Source organism: Salvia hispanica, chromosome 3, assembly GCF_023119035.1.
Source record: "Salvia hispanica cultivar TCC Black 2014 chromosome 3, UniMelb_Shisp_WGS_1.0, whole genome shotgun sequence".
NCBI classification, from domain to species: Eukaryota; Viridiplantae; Streptophyta; class Magnoliopsida; order Lamiales; family Lamiaceae; genus Salvia; species Salvia hispanica.
The window spans coordinates 5,254,723-5,264,042 of NC_062967.1; the positions used below are offsets into that span (position 1 = coordinate 5,254,723).

The 9,320-nt window shown below is 35.6% G+C and overlaps 1 protein-coding gene across 2 annotated transcripts in view; it reads left to right on the top strand.

Annotated features, from left to right (window-relative positions):
• LOC125208937 (scarecrow-like protein 3) overlaps positions 1-7,843 on the top strand; it is a 17,625-nt gene extending 9,782 nt beyond the window's left edge. The window contains exon 2 of one of the 2 annotated variants that reach the window (XM_048108473.1): positions 6,755-7,843. In XM_048108473.1, the coding sequence (XP_047964430.1) occupies positions 6,755-7,630 (876 nt within the window). In that variant the 3' untranslated portion in view covers positions 7,631-7,843. Of the gene's footprint in view, positions 1-6,142 lie in introns of those variants that run through there. The other variant, XM_048108471.1, reaches the window with a different exon arrangement.
• Positions 7,844-9,320: the final 1,477 nt, after the last annotated feature.

The following is a 9,320-nucleotide window of genomic DNA, read 5'->3' on the forward strand; positions in this document are numbered from 1 at the left end:
TTTTACGAACGTTGCGCAGTGCAGTCAAAATTAGGTGGAAATTGGCGGAAATTGAAGAAATGAAAGAAATTGTTGCCTTGTGATATCAAATCTCTCCTATTAATTGTAGGATTCGAAATTACCATCTTTTCTATTACTTGGAGGATACTTTTTTACCAATTATAAATCCTTTTCAAGCCTATATATACCCCATAACCTAATTCATAATATTCATCTCAGAGCCTCCAATCCTCTCCATCCCTATAATTCTTCCATCTCATATTCCACATATTATTCTTCCATCTTCCATTGGAGCGGAGCTCTGCAGATCCAGGCAAGAGAAGACTGAAGACTGCATAATTCAACCTTGGGTTTTGTTTTGTTTTTCTTCATGTCTAGTACTTTTTGTTGTTTTACTTGTCTATGAGTATTAAACATCTTTTGTAGAATTTTTGGTAATATGCTATGATTTTGAGTTATTAATTCAATTGTTTTTCCTTGTTAGCTCTTGTAGTTATTTCGATTTCTCTTGTGCTTATACATTTGTTTGATTGGCCATCTTATGAATGCATGTGGATTTTACTACAAGAACTGAGAAGTGAGTAGTCTAATTTGAAAGAGGAGAAATTGACGTCTTTGCCAATAAAATCGAGAGATTTGAGCCTTTGAATGAAGCAAAATTATCTTAGGAGCTTTTAGGAGTTGTTGCCTTAGTTCTAGGAAGGACACTTCGGTTCTAGGTAGCAATCTACAAATTATATGCTTCGAGAGAAGATATAGTTTTACATATGTGATAGCTTAGTAACTCTAGAGACCGTAATTCAAGGAATTCTTTTGGATTTTAGCTTTTGATTGTGGTTCCTAAAATTCTACATTCCTTAGCCTGTTTTGTATATTATTTATTTTTATATTTTCTGTTATTTATTTATTTCTTTATGTCTAGTTTATAAATTCAAACCCAAAAACCATGTGTCTCTAAATAGTACATGACGCTTAGTATATGATAGACAGTTGCAATCTTATTCCCTGAGTTCGATATCCCGGTACTGACCTTTAGCTATACTAGATCTACCTTGTATACCTGCAAGTATTTTTAGTGCTAATAAATAGTATACTTGCAAGTTTTTCGGGGTTGTACACCAACGCCCTCCGCATGATGACTAGTGGGCAGTACCTGAGGAGGACGTCCGGAGGATAGCGGAGAGTCAGTTTCCCGTGCCGGGGACTTATAAGGAGTTCACCTTCCGGGAATGCTATCCGGTGCTTGAAGGACTCCGAGAAGTTCCGGCGGGGGTCGAAACCGGGTGGCCGAAGAAGCAGAGAGCTGAACTATTCCGACGATTACAGGGCGCAGCAATGGCGGATCCCACGACCTCCCCCCGGATGCTGCTGAGGAGTTTCCGACCCTCCATCCTTTGCTCGTCACCCTCGCCCGGTTGGCCAAAAGCGGGCACAACGGACAGTGAGGGATCCTCCCCCCTATCGCCCCCGGAGGTCCTCTCGGCACCCCCACGCGCGTACACCTTATTCTCGCGTCAAAAAACGCGGGAACAGATGTACAAGGTCTTCCAAGAGTGGAGGGCCGCAACTGACCCCACGGAGAAGAGGTTTCTTCACTCGATGCTCGAGAACATGCATGTGGATTTGGATGCCACGAGGGCACTGATGGGGGGCTCAGACGCGGGCTCAGATGCCACCGATGTGGAGGTCCCGGGTGGCAGCGGCAACGACGGCGGCGACGGCGATGAAGAGTAGAGAGAGGCGGGGCTCGTGTGTGGAAGCACGTTTTTTTTTATTATGTACTTTTTTTTTATCTATGTATCTTTTTTTTATTTAAACGAAATGAATGCATTTTTCCATATATGTCTCGTAAATTTAATTCCGTAATTTATCGTAAATTTAATTGCGTAAAATGTAGTTGTTTTTGAATTATTTTTATTGCGGCTAGCCTGTGGCTGACCTTAGGCTAGCATATTTGAGTAAAATGATGATGTGGCAGGTGGAATTTTAGTGCTGATGACGTGGCAGGGAGAGAAAGAGAGGCTAGTCACACCTGTGGCTGGCCTAAAGCCATTGGAGATGCTCTTATAGGGTGTTCGGTTTGCAAGATTGTATCACGAGATTGTGTGTTTGGTTCATAAGATAATTCAATCATAGATGGATAATCATGGGATAATTAGTCATAACTAACCCTCTATAACTAAAATAATCTCACAACTCAATCCTAAACCGTATCTTGGTACTATTGTATTTAGGAAACCGAACACCACATATTTCTTAGTTTTGAACTACTAAGAGCATCCACGGCCCATAAAAGGGAATTGGATATGTGCCACCGTGCATTGCGGGTGAGAGGTGTCGGGGGAGGCCAATGGAGGGGAAGGGCGAGCATTGTTGGTGCGGGGTAGACGCTTCGGTATCTGAACTTAGAGAAAATATCACCACAAGTCTCTAGAAAATCATTAATCACATTTTAGGTTATTTTCAACTTATTCTTTTCAATTTTGCCCCAAGGCCGTGAGAGCTTATTTAATCTAGATTAATTGATATTTTAAGAAATTCAAATCTCACATTACATATATTTTTAATTTATATAAAAATATAATATACATAGATAATGATTAAAATATATACACATTACATTTTTAAGAAATGATTACTATAAATATTTACATATTTTTAAACACACAAACAAATTTACTACTAATAATAACAAATCATTACAATTATAATTATTATTATCATTATAACTGTTACTTTTTCTAATAAATTTAATGTATATACATAACTAATCTAACTTTTTTGCATTTTTGTTATTATTATTTGGGTATATACATAAATATTATAATAATAGTATTAGATGTGGTTTTTTTTTAATGTTTTAACTAATAAACAAAGTTATTTTAGTTTATTAAATGTTTTTTAAAAATTTTAGCATACAACTTTAAAAGATATTAAGTTTTTTATGTGGGGAGTGATCAATTGCTAACTAATTAGTAATCTCAAACTAAGATTAAATCTCATCCATTAGATTAGAAAATCTAGTGGTTGAAATAATGCCACATGGATTATATTTTTAATTAAAAAAATTAATAAATAAAATTAGAGGGTATTAATGTCAATTCATTCTCATTAAAATCATCTTAAAATTTTAAATTTACGTAACTCTCTCGATTTAAATTATTTTTTCACAAAAAATATATCAAATTAAAGATAATTTTATAAGGATTCCAACGAGATCTCAATTGCATATGTTTCGACGACGTTCGGATGATGAAATTTGATATTTTTTATTTTAGTTTTCGTAAATGTTGATAACCAGATTTTTATCAACAAATACATCAAAAAATCTCAATAAAACCATGTAAAAATCTCAATAAATATGTGTTGATATTTTCTTGTACTAGTGTTGATATTCCATATTGTTGATATTTGTAATACACTATGTTGATATAAAAAACCATTAACGAAAATTATCATATGATAACATAATGACGATATCATCCTTTTGTTGATATTTTGTCTACTATTTATTGAGATTCGTATGATTTAATCTCATCCACTCGTTTTAAAATCTAAGGATGGAGATTTGGTCTTGATTTAGGATTAGGGTGCTATAAGCATTAGAATATGACATCTTCTATGTTACATAAAAATTATAACCATAATATTATATAATAATATATAAATATAGTAGTATGCAGTAGTATACTTTAAAAATGCATTTTTTTAATTATCAATTTATATACATATTGTATTTTTTATATTAATTGAAACTACAAAAATACTATAATGTTAAATTTGAATTCCTTTAATATCAAAACAAATTAGATAAAGTATGTCCTGAAGGAGTTTAGGGATGAAATGACAACATAATAAGCGGAGAAAGACCTTAATTGCGATTAATGATTTCCAGGCCTTTGGAGATTTTTTTTCGAATTCATGTACCTAAAACATGCGAACCTCATTTTTCATAGACCAATTTGGAGTTCATTCTAAATTCTAAATATAATTATTCTTAATTAATTAAAATTGTCCATAATTAGTTCTTTCCATGCACTAATATTTCATATTCAGTGATTGGAAATAATCAATTCTTTCCAGTATAAATTTTCCATAATTAGTGATTGGAAACAATTAATTTTCCATGCATGAAAATTGGCAATAATTAATTATTCCATATTTTCTACATTTTTATGCATGAATTTTCCATATATTATTAATTAATGAATATTTATTGTGTAAAATTGATCCATTATTTATAATAGATAAATTTATTAAAAATTTAGCAACAACAATAATAATAATTATTATTATTTTGATTGAATAAGGTAAATTAATACGAGGGCGTGGGGAGGGGCGTGGCAAGACACACTCCATCGTGGAATTGTGGCCTAACGTAGAAAATGAAGGGAATGATAATATGACGGGGAATTGTAGCGTGACGAGAGATGTAGGTTGTTGAAGACTCATATTATTGTGACTCATCATAGATATAAGAGTATGTATTATGAATTATTTTTAATCATAGAATTTAGAAAGCTAACTTGATTATTGGATACGATATTAAGTACATTTCACATCAAAATAATATATTCGAGTAACTTAGCCATATATATAGAATTATAAATTACAGCAAAGTTGAGTTGGGTCCACTATTGAAACAAAAACTAGAGTAAATTTCAAATTTGTATATTAACGAAGAAACAAAAAGGAAGAAGTTTGTGGTGTTGCTATTTTGAAGGATAGTGGAGAGATGACTATTCAACAAGATTTGGAGAAGGGCACCAAATCTTGAAGTAATGGAAATTGTGATGTGTTGCTTTTGGATTGTTCCATCCTTAACCACTTCCTCTTTTCTCATATACAAATTAAAAGTATTTGGAAGTGCAGAAGATTACAAAACCAGTGTTTGGAACAAAATTGACGACACATTGTTTGGCTTTGTTGGAGCATATTTGGACTTTAGTGAAGTTTGTAGCATATTATACACTTTTTAGACAACCCCTTGATTCTCTATCCACCACCTTATGTCAAGGCGACAATCACCCATGGCCCAACAAAAGAGAGAGAGATGATCACGTTAAGGCAATTAAATTTTATGATAAGATTACTTCTAAGTGTAGTATATTCTAAAGTTTATTTGTACATATGAAAGATGACCCTCCTAATATCTCAACATCCCATCTTTTTTATTATGTTATTATAGTTTTTTTCATTCATATTTTTCGCCCATAAGGTTTTAACATGGTTCAGACTTTGAGTGTCTTGTGATTTCCATTGGTCTCTAAGTTTTGACAGTATTACATTTCTCCCCAGTCCATCTCTCGTCTCTCATCATAGGCACGTACTCCACTCCATTCCCATTCTCCCTTAGCCACGTCTTCGCCAACCTCGAGCCTGCCGAATTGCCGTCCACCCGATGTTCTATATGTGAGCATTTATAGTTAAGATCGTAAGCTTGCCCAATCTAATATGTTCTGAAAATCGAAATCCGAGTCGAACCAAAAAATCTAATACCAAAAGTTCAAAATTTTAAAAATATACCATACTCCAAAAATGTAATGGAGTACCAAATGTCATTAGAAATAGAATGGTTCACACAAATGTTTAAGTTTATAATTATAATATATTTTTATTATACAAATATATTTCAAATTTTGAATTATTTCGGATTAAAATATCCAACCCGAATCGAAAAAAAAATCTAATCAAATTTTAAATTTCAATATAATCCATAACAAATTTCCAGATTTAAGATATTTTGCTCAATCCTTCTTTGCCTACTGTCAAGACCACCAACCTCATGCATAAGCTTTGAGTTTTGTAGTATTCCATTATTTTGCATTTGGTACTTTGGACTTTGAAATTTACAATTAGATGAAAACAAAACAAGTAGACATTAAGACATAAAGTACTAATTAGTGATTAGTCAAATAACTTAAAAACGTTCTGCAATCAATAAGCTGGAAAGTTTTGAAATTATATGAATCGGATTTTCAATTTTGAGTATCCAATTTCTTGGATTTATGGATTCGGGTACCCGTTTTTGTTTTCGGGTCGGACTCCCAACTTGAGTGCCCCGATGGCCCGCTCCACACTCCACGAAATAAATGAGACTCCTAGTTTCTTCTCCATATAAAAGAGAGAAAAATGACAAAATCCTTATTCCTTCTTCCACAATAAACCACTTTCCTCACATCAATTTCCCTTCTCTCTAGAAGGATTCAGCTTTAAACCTCTTTCAATTGCTGCTATAATTTGCAATTCGATCGAATTTCTCTCTCACTCCGCACCAAAATCAGTCACTCAAATCCCTGATTCCGCACAAATGTTTCAAGAGGACGGATCATCATCCGTGACTTCGTCGCCGCTGCAAAATTTTCCGATGACTTCGCTATCGCCAGCTCCGACGGCGCCACATCCATGGCTGAAGGAGCTTAAACCGGAAGAGAGAGGATTGTATCTGATCCATTTACTCCTCAACTGCTCCAGCCTCGTCGCCGCCGGCAACCTCGAGAGCGCGAACATCGCCCTCGATCAAATCTCCGGCCTCGCCTCGCCGCAAGGCGACACGATGCAGCGCATCGCCGCCTACTTCTCCGAAGCCCTCGCCGACCGGATCCTCCGATCCTGGCCCGGCGTGTACAAGGCCTTCAATTCCACTAGGGTTCCGGCCGCGGCGGCGGAGGAGATCGCAACAAGGCGGATGTTCTTCGAGCTGCTTCCGTTTATGAAGGTGGCTTCCGTGATCAGCAATCAGGCGATCGTCGAGGCAATGGAAGGGGAGAAGGTTGTCCATCTGATCGATCTCAATGCTGCCGAGCCGGTTCAGTGGCGCGCGCTGATCCAGGACCTCAGCGCCCGGCCGGAGGGGCCGCCGCATCTCCGGATCACGGCGGTGCACCACCGGAGGGAGGTGCTGGATCAGATGGCGCACGCACTGAGCGATACGGCCGAGAATTTAGATATTCCGTTCCAATTCAACCCTATTTTGATTGATATGAAGGTTGAAAAGCTTGATTTTGAGAAACTTCGTGTGAAAACAGGGGAGGCCTTGGCGGTTATTTCGGTTATGCATCTTCACACGCATCTAGCGTGTGAAGACGATCCTCGTGGTGGGAGGAGCTCGAGCAATGACTCAGGCTCCTCCTCGTCCCCGCTCTCCTCGCCCCAATCCCCGGGCGTGGAGAGCTTCCTCAACGCGATATGGGGTCTTTCCCCGAAAATCATGGTTGTGACCGAGCACGAATCTGACCACAACGGGAGACACCTGATGGAGAGACTCTCGGAGTCTCTCCACTTCTACGCTGCGCTGTTCGACTGCATGGAGTCGACTCTGCCACGAGCTTCGTTGGAGAGGCAGAGGATGGAGAAGATGGTGTTGGGGGAGGAGATCAAGAACATCATCGCGTGTGAGGGGACAGAGAGGCGGGAGAGGCACGAGAAGCTCGAGAAATGGAGCCAGAGGCTGGAGGGGGCCGGATTCGCGGGCGTGCCACTTAGCTACTACGCGATGCTGCAGGCGAAGAGGCTGCTGCAGGGATACAAGTGTGATGGATACAAGATTAGAGATGAGAATGGGAGTGTTGTGATTTGTTGGCAAGATCGGCCAATCTACTCTGTTTCGGCTTGGAGATTTAGGAGGTGAAAGGATTTTTTAGGTTGGGTTTGATTCTTCTTCACTATTTGATCATTTGTAGAGGAGAAGTTGATCACTTTGTTGTATGTGCATAGTATTAGCATGGTTTGATTGTGATTTGAGTTATTTGTTGAGATCAATGTTTGTAGATTGAACTCAATTATGCAGTTTGTGTGTTATGGTAGATTAACCTCTTATCAAATGTGAAGAAGATTTCAAGAATCTCAGGTTAAATTGTTGATTTTAATTTTGTTGTCAACATTATTTCGTCTGTAATAGGTTAAGATAACAAGATTAAAACTATTGTAAATTACTACTAACTTTTGTTCCCAACTTTGAAAATAGTCAAATACTAGGAGTAGTAATTAATGCTAACATTAAAAAGCTTAATACTTTTGTCAATTTTTTCATACTAATAAAATTTCATATTAACTAATATGAGGCGTGTGATGGGTCAAAATATAACGTTACTCACATTTGAATCTAAGCTAGAAAATTGTCATGTTTTGATTCGAATATGAATACCTCCAAATCGATTGGGACAAGGCTTTTGATTTCATAGATTTCATTATATTTTTTTGTCACAATTAATTTATCATGGACATCGATCTCTTTATCGGTACATTTATAAGGGCAAAGTAGAATGGTAAAATAAAATTTGCACTATTAAGTAGTAGTACTAGTATAATAATAATGATAGAACAAAAGAAAACAATTATAATGAATAAGATTTTCCTAAAACACCATATGAGTTCGTACAATATGCCAAAAATATAAAGTCCAATCCAATGAATAAAATGGAAAAGAAAAGTGATGATATAGTTGACGACGACCACTACTAGATGAAAACAAAAGGTATGTCGCCCTTTTGTTCCCGATCTATCAACAATACAAATTAGAGATTTATCAAACTCTATCTTCTACTCTGCAATTTATCTTTATGACATCTCAATAGTATCATATTTTGGCATATTCTTCGCCTTTTCACTTTACTATGATATCAAAGAGATTTCTAATTTCCTAAGTTTGAATAGGGAAATAAGTATTATGTCAAATCCACGTTTAGAAATGAAGCTACGAATCATAAATTCCATGTGAAAGAATTTGTCGTGAAAAATATAGAGTAAAAAATCATAAAGTTTGGTCAAATTTTGATTGATTATGCAACTTTTAAAATGACAAATTATATTATAACTTTGATTTATGATTTGGGAGAAATTATGTGTATGATTTTGATAAACAAAAATATCATGCGAACAAAACATTTGGCTTTTTAAATGACGTCATTTAATACATTTAGTCAATTTTAACATACGCATGCATTATGTTGATAAATTCATATGCGCAATACGATGAAATTTTTTGCTAATAGGACAATAGACAAAAATTATCAAAGTTTTTAATATAATTGACTATTTTTAAAAGTTGCAGGATAGAATAAAATTAAGTTTGACTAAATTTCATGACTTTTTAAGCCATTTGACTATTTAAATATGGTATTGTAAATGATAGAGGGGACTCCTGTTCATGCACTGAATATGATTCTATCTCCATTTCTAAAAGAAAGTCTATTTTTATATTTTGGAAGTTTTTCACCATATATAATACTATTGTTGACTATTGTTTGCTTTGGATTAGTTTTAGTGTGAAGACTTGTATTGTGTATAATGTTTCTTTAGAATTTTTATTTTATTTTTGC